The sequence below is a fragment of the Gymnoscopelus microlampas genome, assembly GCF_963454915.1.
Source record: "Gymnoscopelus microlampas genome assembly, chromosome: 7".
Lineage (NCBI taxonomy): Eukaryota > Metazoa > Chordata > Actinopteri > Myctophiformes > Myctophidae > Gymnoscopelus > Gymnoscopelus microlampas.
Window position 1 is genome coordinate 18645523 of NC_139944.1, and position 25709 is coordinate 18671231.

The window sequence follows — 25709 nt, forward strand, 5'->3', positions numbered from 1 at the left end:
GAAAACAAAGTCAAACAAAGTCAAAGCCAAATAAAAATAAAAGCTAATGAAAAATGCTAAACTATGATAACCTTGCTCCAGGCTATGGGATACAGTACAGTATGTGTCCACAAGGCCATGGAGTGCAACGGGCCAGGCGGGTGCAAGCTGTCCGTCTGGCACTCCAGTCCGTCCGACAACAACACGCTGGTTCCACACTGAAATTGCAACACATCAAAGTACTCCATGCATGGCAAGAATATCTGTTCCAGCTAATACTGTTAGTGTTATTAGTCAAGCTCAAAACAATTGCTACGTTCTCTCTCTTCCACGCAGCTCCTGCTCACGCACCAGACAGAGAGACACACACATACGCACACGCACACACACACACACACACACACACACACACACACACACACACACACACACACACACACACACACACACACACACACACACACACACACACACACACCTATAATAATAATAACAATAATATATACAATTTAAGCACTTTTCTGGTACTCAGAGTCGCTTGACAACAAAACAAATAAAATAAGCAACTTTCGTTAAAGGCTAAAAACTAAGCAAAGAAACAAAACAATTAACATTAACCTATGACACTCACACATGTGCATTCAACGGCGTTCACTTAAAACCCACATCTTATGAACACCAACATACTAAACATCACAGCATAACTCATGCACAGAGAGAGAGGGAGAGGGAGGGAGGGAGAGAGATGCAGTTTGACATTATTGCAAACAACATGGCATGCCCCTCAAACCCCAGGGAGAGCCTGTATTCCCGTAGAGCATTTCACAGCATCTCACCCATAGGCGCCTGCTGTCACTCACATCCACGGTCCCAGTCTCGCCTCTTAAATCTGCCCCGACCAATCCCTGCCGTGAATCTGCCCCTGCATGAACAGGCCACCTGATGTTTGAGTGGCCCAGACAAACTAGACAGCAGACATCATGGAATTTGAAACCCTATTTTTGGATCCGTTATCGTATGCAATTCATCGTGAAATTGAATCGTGGCTTGAAGCATGACTTGTATGACTCATCCGCGGTGTGAAATTACTTCAGGTCCTGTCACCTGCGCAGTAGGATAACTGATGCTCAATATATCATCGTCAGCATTGGATCTATAATATACTGTAGTTTGGCGCTTTTTTTTTCACTGACAGCAGACAACATTGGAAAGTGTTGTTGTTGTGTTATTTGTCACTGTACATTTGCACATTTTGTAAAAATGTCCTCTGCATACTCATCCTAATTTTTAGGATCAGTAGTGGTCACTGGGCCTACTAATACAGTGGGAGCTCTTATGGGTTAAGTGTCGTACCAACTTTGAGTGAAGATGATGGGTATAGTTCATTGTTACAGTAGCCTATCAAGCTGATGAAAGAGTGCACTTCCACAGTTCAAAATGTACCACCAAAACTTTCAAATTGTGTAAGACTTGCCATGTACGTATGGCCCTCAAACTCTGATTCCTTTCAGAAAAGGAATGATAAAATATTTTTCTACCATATTTAAAATATTTATTAAACTGGCGGTTTCTAGGCTGTTGTGTATTTGTATTTGTATTGAACTGTTTTTGCCTAAACTCAAGCGTATAGGCCTACAAAGTCCAGTCTCATGGATGGATGCCTCATGGACTAATCCTAAGAAAGTATTGAATTGCATTAGCAGAAGGCTATATTTGACTGTGATCAATGTATATATATATATATATATATATATATATATATATATATATATATATATATATATATATATATATATATACTGTATATTATATTATATTAATGCCTGTACATCAGGGCAGGAATTAGCCCTTCAAAAAATGATATGCCCTGAGGCCACAATGGCCTTGATGCCCCGTCCATGCTGCCCTAGCTGATTTGACCGTTTTCTCCTCCGTCTCTTTCCTGTAGTCTTCACAGATTACATCCTGCTTCTGTAGAACAGGACGTGAACCGTTTGTGGTCAAATACAGAAGGACAAATACAACTGAACAAGAGCGTAGATTGACAAAAAGGTTGACAAAAAGGGAGGCAAAAATAGTTCAATCCAAGGTCATCTGCCAGGTGCGAAGGCAACTCAGACAGATTTGACTTGTGAGACACCGCGTACGTGACAAACAGAACATACACTCAAATGCACTAATCATACACACACTGTTGGGCCAACAGTTACACAATTACGGTTAAATCTATTTCACTGTCAATGTGTTTTTTACTAGACATCAGTGTCTTTTGTTGAGATTCTGAATTAACTCCTCCTGAGTCCCCATGCCCATCTTCAAACAAAGTATGAACTTTTGAACTCCTTTCCAGGAGTTTGCACAAATATTGGGAATTTGTAAATACCAATCAATAATACTATTTCTCTGCTATTTATACTACGCATTTAATACAAATTCATTCTTAAACCCTAAATTCAATTAATTATTTCAGTCGACTTTATATCATTGTTTTATTTTGCCTTGCTGTTCTGGCATTTGGCCTTTTGCCCTCAAAACATTTACAAGCCAGGCCTTAAGCCAGGATATAAAAATATAGTCAGAGTGCTGACATTGTGCTTGTTGGCTCACGGGTGGGGTCAAGGGACCCTCATGGTTCCTTACGGGGGTTCAAAATGACCCCTTACGGATGTGAAACTCTGAGAGTGTACGAATGGAACCAAATGGACCCATGAAGGGTCCATTTAGTTCTTTAGCTCCCTAGCTGGCTCATTTCTCTCATACAGTTTTGTGGTTAATGAGTTTTGGGAGTGAATACCCCGGGCGTCACTTGCACGCATGACACCCTTTCTCATCTCACTTTCCCAACATTGCTCAAGGGAAATTAAGATGTGCTCTCTGACTAAAGATAAGATGAATATGATAGAAGAGCGTTCTGAGAGACTATTGTGTGATTTACACATCGGAAGTGGCCATACTGGGTATTCCTCAAAATGAGAAAGACGTGTGAAAGGTTTGTCCACTTAAACCCTACAGTATAAAATAGCAAAAACAGCAAATGTATATGCTTTTAAAGAATACTTCATTTTCAAAAGGACAGTTACAAAGAACAAAAACATTTCAATAATAGTGAAAAAGTTCACAATGTGTCGCATCGCTAGTCTAAATGAATTGAATGGTCTTGGATGCCTCATGGAAACCATCAGGAACAAACATACACCCAATGTTTTGAAAACGAATCTTCCTGATCCCATATGAAGTTACGTCTGAACGTCTTTGCATTGGCTCTTTGGTGCTATTTTAGCCAGTTTTAGCCCATTCACTGAATTTAATACACATGGGAAACATACGACGGGCACCTGTCTAGTTTAACATGTAACCTTTGTGTGCAAACTTAGCCTGAGACATGTGTCTCATCAGTGACCTATGAAGTGGTGCATATGAGACAAGTGGAAAGATATGAATTAGCACAGTAGGTTCATTATGAAGTTAATGATAATGCATTGAGGTGGATTGTTTTATGTACTGTAAGTAATCTTTTCATTGTAACCTACCTGAGTACATCAGTGAAAGAAAATAAAATGTCAGCATGTTCTGTCTACTAAATCATGCAGTTTTTATATAATTAGGACTGTGTGTTTAAAGTTTTGGCCCTTCGCTCACTTTATGGAAGTCAGTATTACCCTCTGGCCACCCGTGGGTCACCAGACGTGTGTAGGCAGAGATCGCTGGGTGTCTGCGAGGCTTAACAGAATGGAAAAGCAGGTCAGAGTTATAGTTTTCTTTCTTTCTCTCTGGGGAGGTTGAGGGGGCAGCCTGGGGCATCGGTGTTAAATCCAGGTCAGGCAGACAGGTCCAAAGTCAGTGGACAATTCTTTCTAATTATGGCTCTTGACTCTTATCTGTTACCTCTTCTGTGTTTCACTCTTACTGCTGTTACTTTTATGACACCTGAATTTTAACATAAAGTATTTGTCTTTTGTCAAAGCTTGTTTGCGATTCCTGAAACTGCATAAATTGAAGTATCTTGATTATTACCCATGTTTATGGGTCGCGAGTAAATATATAGTTTTTGAATTATTTTAAACAATGAAAAATAATTTTGACAGAAATAAAACAAATGTCAAATATTTTTCAAAAGAACAAAAAACAATGACATTCCATAATGAAACTTTTAAGAAGTAGTGAAATTAGGCGATCTTGGGGGCTATTTTCACTTGTTTGGGGACCGGGGAGACATTGAATTTCTCTTTTGTGTCTTCAGTATAGATTGTACAAAATATGGACGAAGGGAACGGAAATGCCACCAATTGGTTCCTACAAACCCGTTTAGAAGCCACGTTTTCAGCTAATTCAAATCCACCATCTTTGGTCCTGAAAAGCAACCAGAAACAAAGCTATTGGCTGGAAGGGCAGCGAGGGTGGGTCTTCACTCAGTAGAGCCAGAAGCCCTAGAAGCATACCCTACTTTATCATTAATTTTTTTTAATTAATGGGACCATCATTTACTAAAACGCATATCATAATAATGGAAAGAAGACTTTAAACTAGTGACTGAAAGCATAACGTTTTTATGACAATGATTACTACGGTAAAAAAAAGTGTAAAGTCCGGTCAAATCCCCATTGTAATCAATGACGTTGTAATTCTTCTGCTGCCAGCAGGGGGGAAATAGTGACACCTTCTAGGCCATTAATAAGAACTGCAGAACTGAAAAGCACTTCATTATTTGCTTCATATCCAGGAGAGCTTCGATTCCGCCTTTTTTCTGAAATGTTTGGGAACCACTGATCGAGACGGCTCGTCCCCTAGGCCCCACGATGCTGCCTCTAGCTGGGTCAAAACTTTTAACCCTAGAACACTAACGTTGAAAATTGTCACCATCACTAACGTTGGGTATATTTTACCCAATATAATAAATTCCATAAAAAAAGAAATCTCATAAATATATTAAAGTACAACAATACATGGCAAATTTAGGTACTCCTCTTTAATATTTCAACATGACATTTCACAAAAAAAAACATAAAATCTGTGAAAAATGTGGGTATTGTTAAAAAATATATTCCCCCCCAAAAAAAGCTGGGAACTTTTCCTTCGGTCCACCCATTCCTGAGACATGCGAGCCTTGTACAGTGAAGGCACAGTCTAATTGCATCAGCTGACCATTGTGGGAGTATTGGATTTTATTTTACCCTCTATCACTAACGTTGGGTGAAAATCACCTGCCTGTATAAAAAAACAGGGATGGGGGCAGGGAAACAAACCTACCTTCTATGACGTCAGTGAGCATCCTGAAGGTACCCAAGGACGCGCCGACCTCAGACATCAGCAACATAATGAAAATCACATAATTACAATTGTTTGGGTGAAATTCACCCACGGTTAGTGAAAGAAGATAGACAGCTGAGGCTTTTGTCTTATTAAAAAGATCAGAATGGAAAGTGTTTCATCTTCGTCAATCAACTGCAGTGTTCACTATTCAGCCTTGATTTATTGCACCTCCCCTTTAATCTTTCATCAAAGCATTTTTTCTGCCTTTTCCTTTTTAAGTCCCTGCTGTGCTCAGTCAATTCGTTGTTTATTTGACCAGACAACAGTTTTGCCAAGTCCGCTTTTATTGTTTGCGCGTTGCTGCTTTTTGGGCTTAATTGTTTCTAAAGTGCATTGCTTATTTGGGCTTGCTTCCTAATGTTGTTTATACCAGTGGTTCTCAAACATTTTCATGTCAAGGACCCCCAAATTAATTTGTATTTGTCTGGCAACTCTGCCAATTAGTCTGCTGTACACTCAAATGGGAGGAAGAGAGGGTGGAGTAATGATGTACCTACCGATCCTTGGCTTTGCATTTGTCGCAGACATGGTAGACTGGTAGGAAGAGTGACGTGCTGATATTTTCCATTTTTGTCGGGTCCAAAACTGTTACTTCTCAGGATTGAAATGAAAAAATAACAAAAGTAGCAGACCTACAAGCTCAGAACGCGTCGCTTCGCGCCGCGTTTTGAGCTTGCAGGTCTGCTACTTTTGATGCTTTTGTGTGACGCTATAGTTATGATCAAGTAGGGCAAGAAAACACAAAACATTTAAATATGGAGATAAGAGGTTTCTGCCCGACAGCAACGATATACACCCCGGGAGTATTTTGTGCAATTAATTCACGTTATTTTAAACGGCTGTCACGTGCATCCACACAGAACACAAATATAACGAGCCGATAAAGTGGCATAAATGTTTTTCAAAAGAAAATCCCATGAGTAAAACCGTATGAATCGCCAAATTAACTCTTTGATGTGAAATTATCAAGATGCATATTTAATTGTCACGCTTACACACCTTATTACACCAGTGTGTATAAGGACCTTAACACTTCTATGCACTGTATTAGTATGCGTGCCTTCTTTGATGATTCAGTTAAACCTTGAGGAAGACTTCATTGTCGAAATGTTGGTTTCTTTTAATAAACTTTTGCATCGTGGCGAAGAGCTGTGCGGCCGCATCCTTTTTCAATACTATTACCTGCCGTGGTCAGCACCTCATCAACACAGGTGTGCGCTGCCTCCTCTGTGTTTGCCTGCCTTTTTTGATGAGACACACACACACACACACGCAAGCACGCACGCACACTCTCGCACTGTCACTCCCTCACTATGACACTTGTGTGCGTGCGGACACACACACACACACACACACACACACACACACACACACACACACACACACACACACGTGACCGTGACATACTGTAGATCACTTTTTCCTAAACAGTTGCTCGGGACCTATGTTTGGGTTGCGGATCAATTTTTATAGGTTGCGAGTAAATATCTCATTTTTTCGTATCTTACATAAAAAAACTATATATACTAGACCATACCCGGTCGACGCATCTGTGAGGGGATATGCGCACATGATCTGGCAACCCGGGAGGCAGTTCGTCCCATAGCTGGGCAGCCCCGTAACCATGGCGACAGTGTTTAACACAAAAACGCTAATAAGAAGCTGAGATTTGGTGAAATTGAAAAACGGGCTTCACAGTTAAGTTCAGATGGTAATGGTCAATGGCTGTGTGCAAAATCAGAGCAATTGCTCCAGCCACTGAGGAGAACCGGGTAGCTTCACCTACCTACTCACCACTACGTACCTTACTAGAATTATAGTATGATGTATACATACAGTATATATAAAATGTTTTCAAAAGTATAAAATAAAATAAATAATAAATAAATCTAATAATTTCCGTAAATAAATTGTATTGTGTTGTGAGCTTGTAGATCTGCTATTTTCACTAGTTTGGGTACCAGGCAAATGTTTCATTTCTATTTTTGGTCTTGAACAAAAAAGTGTCCATTTGGGAAGTTTGCTGTAGGTTGTTACTTGTCTAACAGGATACTCGTATTCCGGTGTGACAGTCCCAAACAGACAGTGATAGTGTATGTATGACTCCACATGGTGCTTTAGGTTCATTGGCCAGAATTCAGCAGTGTTGTTAGTGGTGTTATTGAACATTATGCTGCCCACCGTTCGAGAGATATTGCTTTTGAACAACATCCTTTTTTTTGAAGACTCCTAAGAGTTTATGTTAGGCATGTACTGCAGTGGGATACAGTGGTGGAAGAAGTACTCACATGTTTTACTTAAGTAAAAGTATCAATTCCACAACGTGGAAATACTCTTAAGTTACTAGTACAGTAACCTACAGCCTGTATTAAAATGTACTTGTGTTACAGTACAAACTTCTACTTTAAAGTACCAACAGTAAAAGTCCTCATTGTGCTGATTGTCACATTGTAGTTTTCAATTTATAAATTATATACATTTTGAAAATAGCAGATCTACGGCTATTTTCAAATAGCCGAAGTATAAAATAGGGCTTAATTCTACAAATTAACAAAAATCTTCAAATAATTGTAGTGGAGTAAGAAGTGCAATATTTGCCTCTGAGACGTTGTGGAGTAGTAAACATTATCGAAAAATGGAATTACTCCAGTAAAGTCAAAAGTACCACAAAGTTGTACTTAAGTACAGTGCTTTGGTGAATGTACTTAGTTACTTTCCCCCGCTGAGTGCAAACTATCGGTGTCGAGACTTCAGCCTCAAAGACTTGAGAATGTCAGGAATTCAGCATGCATTCCTGCTGATTTAATGGTCTGTCTTGGTGGCATAGTGTGTGGAATGGTCAGGGAGGACAGGTTCTCTGAATTGAATAAGCGACCCTAGACTGACTTCCAGAAGTTAAGATGTGGGAAATGAATATTTTTTTTACCATGAATTTTTCTCATTAGCTCCTTGTTCAATCCTACAGTACCATACTTGTTCTTATTTGAGTAGAGCCTCGAGGCCATGAGACCAAGACATGTCTGATAATGTCTCACGTGCAAAATGCTCTTCCGCTGGCCTACGGTGCCATTGCCCTTCCACCCTAACTAAGTTGTCACTATTGGTTGGCATATATCACACAATAATCACGTAGGATATGCCACCTCAAATTAGATCAACCGTATCGCATCACACTGTCTCCCTGCGTGGCCCTGTGGCAAATCACAGCCCTAATACCAAGTGTGTTTTCACCTAGCATAATAATGATGCTGTTTGGCTGACCTTCCATGAGGGCAGAAACTTTTAGATTATGAAAATATTGATTTTATTTTTAAAGCAACTTTTCGACAAAGTTTACAAAGTACTTAACATTCACGCATCAGGAAATATAACCGAGCAAATCATGAAAGGGCCAGCAGGACTAGAACACAAACAAAAAACAAACATTTTAGCCTATATAATCCATCCAAACTAAAAGCAAACAAGAAAAGTGTTAGCACACTAAATCTTCATACAAATGCAGGTTTGAATAAAAATGAATACAACAGAGCAAATTATAAAAAGGTCAGCACAAAATAAAAATCCTCCTACTGTATATAAATGATGCAAACTAAAAGCAGACAATAAAAATGATAGCACAGTAAAACTTCACAAATGTCTGGAGTTTACTTAAAAGAGGAAACCAAGAAACCAAGACAGCCAGCCTGAGAGTTAAACAAACAATGAGGATTAGTTTTGAGTGTGTGAGACTGTTCCAAAACCTTTGAGTCCGGAGAGCAAAAACCCCATCTCTGTTCATTTGCAATTCATAAAGGTCCTGGTCAGAGGATTTGAGGCTTTGTGTTGGCCCATAGGGGTGTGGGGATAGTCAGGGCCGGGGGCCATACCCAATACATGCCTTTAATACTGATACATAGAATCTTAAATTTAAATAAAACTGAACAAGTAACCAGTCGAGGATCAGTAACTCGTTTTTATCTTATAGACGACCTAGGTAGCGGCCTAGGGCGGCATCTAGAGGCGGGCGCCAAACTAAAAAAAAAAAAAAAGTATTGTGGTGTAGTATCCTGACATGAATGATGACACTTGTGCGATCGGTATTCTATCACTTGTTTGTTGTTTGCAAGTCCCACATCACTGTTTGCATGAGTGAATTAACCTTGTGATACTGCCTGCCTGTCTGTCTGCTGCTTGGAACTGGGAGAGCTGCGGTGGGGGGAGGGGCGGCTGTTAAACCGACACTGCTCGCAGCTCACCTCTCCGCTCTCCCATATTGTTGAACAGTTAATGCAAGTAAAACCAGTCAGTCACACACTACAAAATGCTACCAAATGAAGTACCATCAGTGCTTCAGTTTAGAAGGAAAGAAGGTGAGAAATGCGTGCTAGCTTTTGTTATAGGCTAGCTGTTGATATTTTATGATGGCAAAAAAAAGGAGAACATTTTTGGCAGGCTGGGAGGGGGGCGCATCCGAAAAGGCTTATACCTAGGGAGGCAATTGGGTCAGAACCGGCCCTGGGCGGGGAGACCAGCACATCACAGTACTCATAGAATGGCATGTATGAGCTTTTCAGCAGCATCAGGCGAGGCAAGAAAATGGTCTAAACACAAAGTTGTGTCTTTAGTGGATAAAGCCTTCATCCTAAGTGGTTGTTTGCCAGTTGAGTGACATCAAAGCAAAAACAGTCAAAGTGCTCACATCAGTGTGTAGAGTATGTTTGTAAAGCTGTGTGCTGATCTGCCAGTGGATTTCCCATTCTCCCGGGGTACTTAGAGGCAGTGTAGCAGTGTTGCCAGGTCTACTTATTATAAGCGACTATGGCCTTGTTTTTCTGTAAAGCTGCTTGTAGAATATTGGTAGTTGCGGGTTGTGTTTTTTTGTTTGGCTTGTTTCTAAAGTGTAGTGGCTTATGGGCTAGCTTCCATTTTTTGTTATTATTGTTTAAACCAGTGGTTCTCAAACATGTTCTAGTGTCTAGAGTCTAGTTCCCCCAAATTAATGTGTATTTGTCCACAGACCCACATCTGATTTTATAATTTGTGCCAGGGACCCCCATACCAGATTTGTGTGGTTAAAATGTTTAAAAAAATATTCCACGTTTTGCACTTTTTTTTCCATCAAGATCTTTAAAAAAAAAATAGATCTACAAGCTCACAACGCATCGCGACACATTGTGAGCTTATAGACTATTTTCTAGTTTCTAGTTTCTGTTTCTGTTAGTTTCTGTTTGAAGAGCTCATGTGGCCTATAGTATGCTTCTTTTGGGGCTTGTTTTCATAGATCTGGCTGCTTATTTCTCTCGCATAAATCTGGCAACACTGCAGTGTTGACACGGCACTGCGTGAGCGTGAGGAGAGCCAGTGGTGCCTGGAGCTGTGGCTTATTGTCTTTGATGACCCATCTGCTTACTGATGTGATGGATAATGACTGGGCATTTTAACCCTGCCAACAGTTGGCCCACGGGGCACCGTGTTGGAATATCTACGCTTTATTCACATGTGTAACAGCAGTCCACTGCAGTTTACACTATAGGTGTTCACTATTAATAGGTGACTGACCACTTTACTGCACTTTATCCAATAAACATGGACATGACCTTACGGAATCATCCAAAGATTCATACAGTACACACATGTACCCCCGTCCCTCCCTTCATATCTTTCAGGTCTCGTCCCTGTGACTAAGGGTGCGTTTGTAAAATTTGTTCCAAGGAGCAAGGAGCATTCTCTTGTTCGAAGCATTCAGTGCATTCCGGTTTGGAATTTGAGAGCGCTGCTGCGTCCGAACATTTAAAAAAATGATAGCAAAACACAATGCTTGTGGCTCATTTGGTGTTAGATAGCGTTAATGAGCACGCTGCTATTTGAAATGCAACATGAATACTGAAGATCATTCATATACTGTACACTGTGTGATGTAAACACAGTTGTGGGGCGGCAGTGGCTCAGGAGGTAGAGCGGCCGCTTGGGAAGCGGAAGTTTTCCCAGTTCGATCCCAGGCTCCCCCAGAGTTAATGTCGAAGTGTGCTTGAACAAGGCGCTGAACCCCTAATTGCTCCCGTTGCGCAGGTTGGTGCCTTGCATGGTTTCCTACGCCATTGGTGTATGAATGTGTGAATGTAATGCACAATAATTGTAAAGCGCCTTGGATAAAGGCGCTATATAAATGCACCATTTATTTATATACCATTTACAGTTTTTTATTTATTTTTAGCACAACATTGGCTAACATACCTCGGGCATGTTTCTGTTTGCCGTCTTGACACTCCGACTGACCTCCTTCGTTCATACTGTAGATGACAAGATGATTCAGAGATCACTCTGGATCCACCGCAAAGCACCAGGGTGAATTCACCCACGCAGCACCCTGTGTATAACGCACACACACACACACACACACACACACACACACACACACACACACACACACACACACACACACACACACACACACACACACACACACACACACACACACACACACACACACATCGCATTCTCCCCTCTCTTTCACAAATGCAGAACACGTGTGTATGCTGTACTTTAATTCCCTTATGGGCCAGAGCCTGGTCAATGTTCCATTTGTGTTGAGTGCTGCAGTGCAGGGACATCACTCGGGGGTCCCATGGTACGGCAATTGCCACATATAGCACCTAATCTCAAATTCAGTTCTTTTGTGGATATTTTCTCCACCTCTGATTGCTTTTTTGCACATTCATCTGATATTAGATTGGATCCTCAATTCCTGGTGTTGTTACAGATGGAGAGGGATCCAGAGGCCCCACTGATACATGACTATAGATCACACACACACACACACACACACACACACACACACACACACACACACACACACACACACACACACACACACACACACACACAGAGAGAGAGAGTGCATATTATGCTACCAATGCACTATACAAGACACACAGGCACACAGCACCCACACTTACACAGATACACACTCTTGCTCACGTACTTGCATGTACACAAACACTTACTTACACACACACACACACACACACACACACACACACACACACACACACACACACACACACACACACGTGCACCATGTTCCGCCGTTGTCTGAGGCAAATCTGAAACACATTAGTGGGCAGGGTATGACCTGCTGCCAAAGGAATCACTTTGACATCAAAACTAAACAGAAGCAGCGGAAATAAAGCAGCAGAATGGAAAAGCTTGTTTTGATTGTTGGGATCCAAAAGGATTAGGTCTGCAATAACTGCAGTAGGTGCACACACACATGTATGCATACTACACCCCCCCCCCCCCCTCTCTCTCTCTCTCTCTCTCTCTCTCTCTCTCGCCCACTCCCTTACACTGTAATGTAGTGAAAGGAGTTTGCTATTTTAACTTACATCGTAGTTGGGCTCTCCATCTCCATGGAAATATGTTTTCACCTTTCTCTTAGTTATGCCAACACTGCTCTTAGGAAAAATGTTGTTCATTGAACACGCAGGCAGACGGGCAGACATGCAGGCATGTGAACGACATGCTCTGAAAGAGGTAGCCATCTCTACCTGTCTGTCTGTCTGTCTGTCAGGAGTTAATCTCTCAAACCGCTGGACCAGCCTAGTGACAGTGTGCATACTGTCACTATAGGTTAACGCAGAGTGACACACAACATTATGCTCAATACGTTTGGAAATATTCAACTTTAACTTAATCTGTTTTCGTAATCACTTGAATGTCAAAGGGACTTTTATTTGATTTGTTTGCTCAAATGATACGTAGCCTGCGAGTTAGTTCAGGCAGCATACACTCAAGAGGTTTCATGCATGCTCATTCTATGTGGCTGTATACAGCGTCATGCAGACGCCATACGTCATACACGACGTGGGAATCAGCTGTCCAATCGGGCGGGTTATTTAAGCTCACCTAAATGTGTGTTCCATCCGCTTTGTGTGTTATGGGTGTTGTCATGCGGTGTTGCACCACCAGTGAACTCTGCTATTGGTTCGGTTCCCCATGGGGGGTTGTTATTATTATATATCTATCTCTCTGCGCTCAAAGGTTAATGATGGTTGTCTTAATTGTGCTGAGCAGGGTGAAAACTGTAGCAGAGCCTGAACGCCAAGATAAAATATTACATCCACACCTGTAGTCTCATTCTATAATATTGGTTCAATATATTCGGTCTATAATATTGGTTCAATCTATTAGTTAGTTAGTTATCTGACGGAAATGTGGGCATGGATGGCTTCATCAGCTAGCCTCTTTAAGCCATCTGTAAGGAAATTAATGGCAGTCCATCGGGCTGAAACCTTTCCCAAATATGTCATCATAGACGACTGGTGTCGTAGACTGGTCGCCTGAAGTCAAGCTATTACGTCATGTCATTCATTAATGAGACACAGCTGCATGGTCTCAACCAATGAGCTATATTGTGTCACTTCGGCTTGGCGCATAGTTAATGCTGAGCAAGACCAACAGGTCGAAACGTGTCCATTTACCCTGACTGCTGCTGTGGAACATTAAAGACTTTAAAGGAGACACACCATGAATTTAAAAAAAAAAAATGATATTTAATATCATATGGTGTATGTCCCTCAAACCATTTTCAAAAGGTTTGAGCCTAAATCAACACTCAGATATACTCATCCCAAGTCAATTCTCTCAGGCTTATAAAGCACTTTCAGCTGCAATACCAAAACGTCCTGTTGGGCAGGGGGGTGCTGTACTGCGGTACTGAGCAATTCTGTCTGTCAAAATACATGGGCAGAAAGTTTGGTGAGGTAAGCAAACTTGCCATTCTGAGATGGCCTGTTTAGACACGCCCATTCTGAAAATCTCTGAATTGAGAATGAATGACTGAATGTTAAAAAAAAATATTTTTTGGGGTACAAGAGACACTGGGGAGCCCAAAAAATACAAAAAAAATAAAAAAAAGTGAAATTCATGGTGTGTCTCCTTTAAACTTATTTTCGGTGAGTGCTGATACTTCACATCGTCAAGAATTTGCTCCCTCAGGACTGGCCTTTGAGTCGAGCGCACCATTCCTTTGAAGTGGGAATTCTATTATAGGACCCAGTCTTGTTAATAAATTAATAACCTATTTCACAGGTTCTCAGCATGGGGTTCGAGGACCACCTGCAGTCCAAACGGACCCCCTATAGGTCTGTAACTCAGACAGTGTGCAATGGGTTATCTCTGGGACCCCAATCTTCCCTGGTGTGTGTTCATTTAACTCTGGAAATGTGCTATTTTGGTTCTATTTGTACATTCTCAGAGTTGCAGACCTGTTAGGATCCATGTAGACCCTGAACCCAATGTTGAGAAACAGTGCCCATTTTAATACGTTTTTGTATGACAGTCGCAGAAAAATTGCGGAAATAGCAGATCTAATTTTGTTCCCACGCCTTGGGGTGTTTTTCTGTCTCTGTACTGTATATTTGCACGCACGTGAAATTTGCCCTCTGCATTTTACCCATCCTATTAGCAGTGAGCAGCCGTGGGTGTGAAGCGCTCGGGGAGCAGTTGGGGGTTAAGTGCAAATCGCTGAGGGCTGGAATCAAACCTGGGAAATTTTTCAATTTGCATTCTAGTAACATGCCCATGACGCCATATGGTTGAAATTGGTTAAGACTGCCAGTGGGTTTTATTCAACCCATGAAAAATAGAGCTTGTGACTAGAACTATATGGATCCTAAAGCAAGCTTTCAGTCATAGTGTTATGGTCTGGATGGATTGGTGGCAGAAGTTTGCAGAATCCAGCGAAGCCCGGATGGAAGGGTGGAAGGGAGCCCATAGATAGATGGTTCTAGGAGTTTTCCCAGGAGAGGTGGTTCAGAAGAGAACTCTCTTTTAATTAATCAATTGTAATTCTAAGAATCACAAAAGCAAGCTCATAAGAAAGCTAAAGAGGTCATCAACTGTAGAGGAATGAAGCAGGAATATGTCTTCTTCAGGCATAAAGCAATCAGTGAATGTGACAGTATTATGAAGGTTCAGGGTGTCGTCACTTGATTGATCAATGTGTCACGCCATGTCAGTGACAAAACCCATGGGAGTTGTAGTCCTACAATTAAGTGTGCTACAAAAAACAAAGGACACGCATGTCCACTGAGACAGGAAACACCAAAAAAGGGGATTACCGGTATTTACAATACAAACAGAAAAACTAAAATGCAATACAATGCAGACATCAGGCAGTAGCCATCATAAAGCAAAGAGCAAAAGTAATCTACTTTATAGTACAACATGCATGTCAAAATCCTCATAAACCTAGAGAGGTTGTAGACTTTCTAGGCCGGGTATGGATCCAGTATAGCTCTCACTTTCCCATCTCCTGAAAAGATGAGATGGAGAAGTTTGACAGTGATGATATACAGTACACAGGGGTCAGGCATCCTACACATCCCCCCTATCTGTTCAAAGTCCTCGCCACTATCCAAACAGAGACCTGTGAAACAAGGGACCTCTCCGCAGCCTGGTGAAATCCCACCGGTTATGCTGTCTGGAGATGGCAGCATTGGATACTTTGATGCTGGTGGGGGAGATAAGCCCCTGGAGCTTTAGGCTGGGACTTTAGCTTAGGGCTCTGCAGTGTCTGTCTGGGCTTGGAGGTGTGGGCGTAGATTCCATCTCGGTTCCCACTCACTCACCTCAGTGATGGAAGAAGTATTCACATGTTTTACTTAAGTAAAAGTATCAATACTGTGATGTAGATATGCTCTGTAACAAGTAAAAGTCCTGTATTCAAAATGTACTTGAGTAAAAGTGCAAAAGTGTTGGCCTCACACTGTACTTAAAGTACCAAAAGTAAAAGGACTCATTGTGCAGAATGTCCCCATTTCACAAATTCAAAATGTATACAAATCTTTTGAAAATAGCAGATCTACAAGCTCACAATGTGTCTCATCGCGACGCATTGGGAGCTTGTAGATTGGCTATTTTCAAATGGCCGAAATGTACTGTATATAGGGCTGAAGTGGTTAATGTATGTATTAATGTATATGTATTAACTAAAGCTGTCAAATAATTGTAGTCGAGTAAAAAGTACAATATTTGCCTCTGAGATGCAGTGGAGTAGAAGTATTGACAATTGGAAATACTCCAGTAAAGTAAAAATACATCAAAATGGTACTTGAGTAAATGTAGTTAGCTACTTTCCACCACTGTCTGGGTTTGGAGGTGTGAGCCCATGCAGATTCCATCTCAGTTCCCACTCACTCACCGCTACAGCCGAGAATACTTCTATAGGAAATGTATAATATATCGCTGTAGGGGCGGAAGCCCCATGATATATGTCCAAAAGCGCTACTTTTCAGGAAATGGAAAAAAGAATCATTGTTCCTTGTGGATCCAATGAGGTTATTATTTAGTAACAACGTTGAAATATGGAGATAGGATGTTTTTGGCCGACAGCATCGATATTGTGTGTGTGTGTGTGTGCGTGCGCGTGCGTGCGTGTGCGAGTGTGAGAGAGACCTTTTTTTTATGTGCATACAGAATGTGTGTGCGCCCTGAACCTTGTGTGCATGTGTGTGCTCTATATATGAGTCCATATATAGTCTCCATACAAGATGACCTACATAGCATCATCAACCATAAGTCCCTGCCTCATTTCAGCAGTATATCCAGGTGGTGTATTGTGAAGGTGTAGTCGAACGGAATGTGCTGTATATGTATATTTGTGGCATGAATAAGAGGTTGTTGTTGTGTTTTCTAACCCTATGGGCTGGTTAGCATGGCACCATGCCATAACACCACTAGAAACACAATTTACACTGTACGTTGTCTTGACATCAAACAGCTGAAGCTTGTAGAGCTGAATGGACCATTTAAAAAAATATATATATTCCAGTCGGGAACAATGCATGTCCCACCCGGTTATGCAATACCTGTTGTACCCATCTGTCTGTCTGTGTCCCTTTTATGCCCATGATAGATATCTCTGTACATGTCTGTCCATGTCAGTTTATTCCCATTTATGGAGAACCTTAAGGCAATCAGTATTATGCCCATATAGCATGCTCATATATGGGCATATCGGTCGTCGGATCGACGGTTCTGGACAACCAGATCTCCATGTATGCCTATATATGGGCAATGGTATATTGGAAATTGAAATTTGAGACAATTTTGACCTATATGCCCAAAGTAGGGATGGCAGGTTGAAAGTGGTTAGGTCTGAGAGTAAAACTGAACAACTTTTGGAGTCATACTGTAGCATAATAGTTTCATTCTTCCCTTTGACCTGAACATAATTTGATGCGTTCAGGGCTTGTAATTACCTTTCTGGATCACTAGCCAATGTGCCTCATTATAAACTTACCAGGCACTAACAGTGGCCTATTTAATACTTTTGTATGTATTACAGTCGCAGAAAAAATGCGAGAATAGCAAATCTAATTTGGTTCCCACGCCTTGGGGTGATTTTTTTGTCACTGTATATCTGCACATATGTGAAATTTGCCCTCTGCATTTTACCCATCCTATTAGAAGTGAGCAGCCGTGGGTGTTGCTCGGGGAGCAGTTAGGGGTTACGTGTAAATTGCTGAGGGCTGGAATCGATCCTGGGACCTTTAAAAGCTCTTGAAAATGTGAAATTTGCATTATAGTAACATGCCCATGACGCCATGTTGAAATTGGATAAGACTGTCGGTGGGTTTTATTGAACCCATAAAAAATAGAGCTGACTATAACTATATGGATCCTAAAGCAAGCTTTCAGTCATAGTGTTAAGGTACTGTATGGATGGATTGGTGGCGGTTGCAGTTTACAGAATTCAGCAAAGCCCGGATGGAAGGGTGGAAAGGAGCCCAGATAGATGGTTCTGTGAGAGGAGAGGTGGTTCAGAAAATAACTCTCTTTTAATTAGACAATTAATTCTAAGAATCACAAAACCAAGCTCATAAGAAAGCTAAAGAGGTCATCAACTGTAGAGGAATGTACTTTAACTCTAGAACACTAACCATGGGTGAATTTCACCCGAACAATTGTAATTATGTGATATTCATAATGTTGCTGGGTTAGGGTGCCTCAATATAAACTCACCAGGCACTCAGAATCGTTCTTGAAATAAACCAGATTACGCTGCATACATTTCAACATTATTAGCAAAAACATGTACATAGGCAATAGAGAGAGATATGGGGAGGAGAAAGGGGGGCGGGGGGGGAGAGCACGTTATTATTTAAGACCGATGCAGTGATATTTAGAATTTGATTCATCACCCAGCAAACTGGCAAGTAATTTGACAGCGTTACCTGGCACAGTTAATTTATACCCACATTTGGCGGGTTGGTGGGTGTTAATTTGAAGCCTTGGACATGTTGTAAAATGTGTCTGTAATGTCACACTGAATCACACTCTGTAATACTTTACGAGTGTTAGTTAAACTGACAGGGTACAGAATGGAACCTTTACTGTCAATGTGGGTGCATTTGTACACTTTAAAGCCCAGTCTACTCCATAGTGATTCGCGACGCAATCCCAAAACACCTGCAACGGGTCAATTCAGACCGCTCCTTGCGCCGTAAATCATTTTTGTGGACTAGGCGTGAGAGTAAAATGAACACTCAGGAATGTACAGTGTACTTACTGCTGTACTGCTGTCATCTGTCCTCTCCCACAGGGCCTGGTGATTGAACGGATCGGTCGGAGACCCCTGCTCATATTTGGTTTCAGCGCCATGGCCGTGTGCTTCGCCCTTCTAACCGTGTTCCTCAATTTCCAGGTGATTTTTGAAAAGTCTCATGGGGGGTGCCTGGTGCAAAATCATTTCAGATGTGGGGTCTGCAGCCAAATGAAAATCTATTTGGTGATCCTTGACATGAAAATGTCAATGAGATCCACCGTTACTTTATTATGCCAGGCAAATCCCTTCATCATATCTCTACCTATGTAAATCGGAATTTCTAGCCACAGTAAAGCTTTTGCTGCTTCATCTCCACTTACACAGACACTATCCGTACGGCCAACACAACCATCTCCACTTACAGCAGATTTCATAGGGTAGGGGGCAGAAATGCCTTACGCTTTGCTTACGTAATGTTAATACATTCATTGAGCTTGTTTCTACGCTTAATGCTCCTTTAAGCAATGCCCTCTCACTTCCTTGTAATCAGGCTGGCTTGGGACAAGAATAGCAATCTGAGCACGATGACCCGTGCATTCATTGCCAGTCTCCTGTTTTCCGTATGGGGGGTTAGAGGCTATCAATCTAAATGCTAAATGCATCATTCATTACTGTGCGCAGATCACAGTGCCTCATCTGTTACTTTCCAGGCTTTATGATATTATGTCTTTGTATGCAGATGAATTCTGCAGTGAAATATACCAAAGTACAGTACATCCTTTTTATAAGTGCATGCCCCCAATACATTTTGACATGCAGTAACCGCCTCCAGGAACTGACTAACAATATATCTAAATTAATTTACATGTACTGTAGTTATTGATTGATTAGATTTAATTTCCTCAGGCCTCAGGAGTGTAAAAATGGACACGTACAATAAGGGTTAAAATCTCTCAGGATATTTCTGTAATATAGCTGAAGTTGTTTTTTCTGAGTCATTAACCACTATCATTTCTGTCTGTCTGCTTGCCTCTGTCTTTCTGTCTCTCGCTCTCGCTCGCTCTCTCTCTCGCTCTCTCATTACAGGACAAAGTATCATGGATGCCCTACCTCAGTTACATTTGCATACTAGCTATAATCGCCTCCTTCTGCTCTGGGCCAGGTAAAGCTACAGTACAATGAATTATAACCTCTCTTTCTCTCTGTGTATCTCTCTGTTTCTCCCTATCTGTGTTTCCACTGGAATACCAATACCAGTGCTTCTCAAAGTGGGGTCCAGGAACTTGAAGGGGTTCCAAATGGACCCTTACATGGATCTACAGGCTTAAAGACAGTCTAATTTAACACTCCACTGTGGTCGCATATTTCTCTCTCCCTCCCTCCCTCCCTCTCTCTCTCCCCCACTCCCTCTCTCTCTCCCCCACTCCCTTACACACAATGTAGTTTGCTACTTTAACTTGCATCATCGCTGGGCACTCCATCTCCATGCAAATATGTTTTTCACCTTTCTTTATAGTTACGCCATATAACTATATAGGTTCTTAGGAAGAATTTAGTTCTTTGAACAGTTTTGACTGTAGGCAGCTTCGCTGTCAATACACATGCTCCCTCTCCCTATCCAAAGCTGTCTTGATCCAACACACACACACACACACACACGCGCGCACACACACGCACGCATTTTAAATAGAGTACCAGCTAAGTGACCTTGTGGTGAGAGTGTTTCCGCCCTTTGGGACAGCGTTCCCTTTGGGACAGTGTTTCCGCCCTTTTGAGTTTGGGAGGTCGGGGTTCGATTCCCCGGTCAGGTCATACCAAACGCTATAAAAATGAGACCAATGCCTCCTTGCTTGGCACTCAGCATCAAGGGTTGCATTGGGGGTAAGGCGTCCCCGCGGCATACTACAGTCATACGTCCAGGGGATGCACGTGTACATTCTGTCCAGGGGGTGTACTTGTACTGTACATCAAGCTGTCTCACGCCACAGAAACAGGAGATAGGCTCCTGCCCTGTGGGCCACATGGCTCGGCAAGGCACTTGTACTATTACTATTTCAACGAGTGGGAACAGGGTTTCTGTCTGTCAATACTATTGTCAATACAATACTTTTCTTGGGATTGAAACTGATTTCCCAAGGGCTCAAATAAATAAACTGCTATTCTTATCAGATTAACAGTTGTTAAATATCTAAGATGATTGATTGATGGATTTTAATTGGGGGGGGGGGGGTATGTGGTGTGGGGGGTGAGAGGCAGCGGTGATGGGGAGGTATATGGGAAGTATGGCAGTATGGGGGTGGAGGTGGGGAGTATATGGAGTGGGGGTTGTGTGCGTGGGGTTTTGTTTTGGAACATTTTAGCTTGAGACAAAAGTATTGGCATCAAAATATACTTAGTGTTTCCAAAAAAAAATATTAACACATCGGGTGCCAGAGGTTTATTAAAATATTATACGTTCAGTGCCTGCATTTCTTCCATCCACTTACGTTATACGTTTCGTGCTGTAGAAGCCCCGACGCGGAAGTGCATGTAAACAAAGCATGCGTACGAGACGGCGGAGGGTCCCGACTAACGCCTGGAACAATATTATTTCTAACGCTATCCTCCATTGCAGAGTGATCGCTGATCGAAAATGGCTCGCTTCCACCACGTTAAAAAGAAATGGAGATATTAAGCTTTTAGTCAAGGAGTTAACATTGGAAAGGCCGACCGGAAGGATTTTTGACATGGATCCACATCCGGCCTCTCCTTCTCAGAGACTCCTTGGATGATCCCAAAGTTTCGTTAGAGCGCCCCATGTGGGCCCCACGTATAAAAATAAAATTGGGTCAAAAACGGTCCGGACCGTTTTCGGCACTCCTCGTTTGGATTCTCAAAAACGGTCCGGACCGTTTTTGGCACACAATGTGTTAATAATTAAATCTGCAAAGTAATAAGTAACTAAAGCTGTCAAATTCTGTAATTGTAGTGGAGTAGAAGTAACAGAAATGTAAAAGTAAAGTAAAAGTACCTCAACATTGTACTGTGCATTGCAAGCATTGTACGTTATTGTATAGTACTTGAGTAAATGTACTTAGTTACTTTGCACCACTTTGACAGGCTAAGCATGAAACAGCCCCAGGTGCACTAATTGCTACCTTGCTAGCCTTCTGCAGGGATTGGAACGTGGTGATGTAAAAAACATATCTGTAATGTAAACCTTGACCCTTGTGTTACGAACACAAGGGTCATTCCTCCTGTGTCCTTCTCTCTCCCTTCTAGCAAACACCATTAAGGTCTTAAAAGATGGGAGCGGTGGACACGGGCGTTACCACTCGGATCAGCGGGGATCGCGCCGCGATCATTGTTGTTTTGTCCTCCTGTGCGGTGCGGGGAAAAGAAAAGCTCACCACAATCCAGCTCTTGCTGTCCGTGTGTGCGTGTACAAACAAGTACGAGCGCAATCATTTCACGGGACCGCACCCGCTCGCCTCACCGCCCCTCAACTTCTCCGCACGTCCCAAATAATTGCCTGCATCTCATTGAAAATGAATTACATAGGCGCGTCGGCCGCTTCCCGTCTGAAATGACCTTTAGTGTGTATTGGAAAAGCTGAAAAGACTGTGAGATCCACATGTGCTTTGGAGTGGGATAGCTTCGAAAGTATAAGAGTGATCAAAAAGTTAAACACAGCAATGGAAGTCATAACATACCTCAACCTTTTAAAGTTTAAATGGTAACAGTAAGCTGATTTTTTAAAAGTATGAATGGAGTTTCTAGGCGAAAGTATGTAGGACTAGTAGTGTGGCAACGTTTTGGGAAGGTACTGTACTATATTTTGGAGGACAGGAGTGTGACACAACTATTGCTTCTGAACAACAGGGTTTTGTCAGCCAATCGAGAGAGACTTGCAGGCACCTCACGGACACAACTATTTCATGGAACACATTCATTTCTGGCAAAAGAACATCACAATTGATATGATGATACAGACATGCTTTTGTTTTTAATGGCGGATAGCTCCTGTGGGGAGTTTTCAGTTTTGTACCCATTTGATCTTGGTCATATAGCCTACACATCTTTTTGTGTCATATTTTGTCAGAAACAAAAACAGGGTCACCAGATTCAGAATTCAGTTTGAAGTCTTTCTGCCCTCCATGCAAAATGCCAAATCATTTTCCTTTGCAAAACGCTTTGTTGGGATCTTGTGAGGCAAGCAATGAACTAGGGTGGTTTGTTTTCCTCCAAGCTCCTCCTGGTACCTGCAGACAGTAATGGTTTGTTTTCCTCCTAGCTCCTCTTGGTACCTGCAGACAATAATGGTTTGTTTTCCTCCTACTGTAGCTCCTCTTGGTACATGCTTTTTATATGTGTTCATCATGTCCCGAGACACCGGGATTCAATCTAACAATGTCATAGCTGTGCATCGCCGTCATATATATATATATATATATATATACTGTATATATGTGTGTGTGTGTGTGTGTGTGTGTGTGTGTGTGTGTGTGTGTGTGTGTGTGTGTGTGTGTGTGTGTGTGTGTGTGTGTGTGTGTGTGTGTGTGTGTGTGTTTGTTTTTATAAATTCACGGCACCAATGCATGTACGGCCGGGGGGGGGGCATAATTCATGGCTACAGGCTGCAGACTTTATTAGGCTATAATCAAAACTCTTGTTTTCAGGACAGGACAATTGCTTATAGTTATAATTTGGGACTGTCCCGAATTGTTCGGGATGTCTGGACCACCCTAGGTGTAATCAGCCAACCAGTGAGTCTGTGATTAGAAGCAACACAGCAGGTGCTACAGTACCATGTAACCACATGCTAATTAGACTATATTTAGTGTGTGCCACTACAATTGCACAAGGGGACAGTGTGTGAGTGCATGATGAGGCTTGGTGGGAGGCTGACTTTGAGCTTTCAAGGTTAGGCCATCGCTGTCGCCACACATTTGCATTCCGTTTGAATAACGAGCTCCCCGGGGAGGGTTAATCCTAGCACCCTGGCAAGGATCCACTTTGAGATGTCTGACGAAGCTTGCAGCAATGAACTGGTAGACAAATGAGGGGGGGAATTCTGAGAATCCTCACCTACTTTTCACTCCACAATGGGCACCAATGCTCATTTGTAGCCTATAGGTTTTTTGTTTTGTTTTTTCCTCAACCCGACAGAAATGGTACCATCATAATGAGCATTAGTGAAAACCAGCTACAGCGTATGAAAATAAGGTTGAAAATGGCTGAATTAAGTGCTCCTTTAAAGGCGAAATGAAAAATATCTTTTTCACACTTTTAGAGCATACCTTTGGTCATAATGAGGACAAACCTACCATTAGATGCCACTTTCACTAGTTGAGTAATATTTGAACAGGCGTGTCTATATACCAGGCGGTGAGGAAGCTCCGCTGGATATGATGCCAATAAGGAAGTGCTTTTCAGGACGTTAACGTCATTAATGGCGGCCTGGGATGTGTTGCTATTTCCCCCCTGCTGGCTGCAGAACAATTACCACACAACATTAGGGATTGACCGGACTTTACACTTTTTTATTACCTTAGTAATCATTGTGTAAATACTTTATGCTTTCAGTCGCTAGTTTAACGTCTTCTTTCAATTACCATGATATGCGTTTTTGTAAGTTATTTAAAATTTCATTTAAAAATGTATGATAAAGTAGGGCTTCTACTGGCTCTATTGACCGAAGACCTGCCCGTGCTGCCCTTCCAGCCAATAGCATTCGTTCCCAGTTGCTTTTCGGGACCGGACATATATTATAAACTCCTCCTTCTCACCTACAAATGTCTCAACGCCCTGGCTCCACAGTACCTCTCAGGCCTCCTCCATAAACGTACTCTGTCACCGTACCTCCTCTGTATTCCTCAAACAAGTAAGCGGACCTTGGGGGACAGAGCCTAAATGGTCTATACTTTAACTCAAGTAGGGGTCCACTGACAATTATGGTAAGTTAACTTGAGCTGCCAGAGGCTCAGTGCGTTACCCAGTGGTTCTAGTAGGATTCATTGTTGAGGGAGCAGAGAGTATACTTCCCATTCACAAAAATCCAATTTTTGCATTTGAGTTTATCTGCAATCTGCCGTGAAGTGGTTCCACCGTGGAAACACTGGCCTGGGTACTTTGAAATTGGAGAAAAACACAAATTGACTCTCTCAGTGCAGACAGTTTAAAAGTAAGCTACACTATAAAATACTGTATTCAATTATCCATTTGTACCTCAAAGATTGTACAAAAGGTGAAATTAACACAATTGTACGGTGCAGAAAATCAATGTTATGGTCCAGAGTACCAACAGCAATTGACCCTATTTACTTACTATTAAGCAAATGGCAAATGAGTGTGGCCTTCTCGTATGCATGTTGAGGGTGCATTTGCTATGGGCAGAATTACTTTTATTGATGCAGTGTTGAGCGTGGTGTTGACCATTGTGTCCAGCCTAGTCTCTGAGCTCATCACAGGCTCTGTGTCGCTGATGAAAGAGGCGCCGTTTCCACAGCTGTTGGTATATGAGGATGATGCAAGTAGGAGGAGGACGTGGTGAGAGTAATGGCTGCAAGATGTGCCTTGTCCCTAACCCTAATGAAACATGCTGTGCTCCATGAGGAATGAAAGGCCCTGTATTGATCAGAGAGGGGGAAGGGCACATAACTGTAAGTGATTATGATAAGAAAGCCTCCCTAATGAGCTCTGTCTCTCTTTTGTCACCAGCTAATGCATGTGCACACAATAGCACGCACAGACACTTGTGCCTTTTATTTGGACACACACACACACACACACACACACACACACACACACACACACACACACACTCTACTCCGACAAGGTCAGTAAACATAATGAAGTAATAATAAGAACATTGAGGTAGTAGTTTGCTCCTCCAAGATTTTATAACTAACAG

General features: G+C 41.9%; 1 protein-coding gene across 1 annotated transcript in view; it reads left to right on the top strand.

Moving 5' to 3' along the window:
* Positions 1-25709, top strand: part of slc2a9l2 (solute carrier family 2 member 9, like 2) — a gene marked incomplete at both ends in the record, with an annotated part of 177024 nt that overhangs the window by 85648 nt on the left and 65667 nt on the right. Inside the window, 2 exons of the mRNA XM_084061743.1 lie at positions 18875-18976; positions 19904-19979. Coding sequence (XP_083917869.1) covers positions 18875-18976; positions 19904-19979 — 178 coding nt within the window. The remainder of the gene's footprint in view (positions 1-18874; positions 18977-19903; positions 19980-25709) is intronic.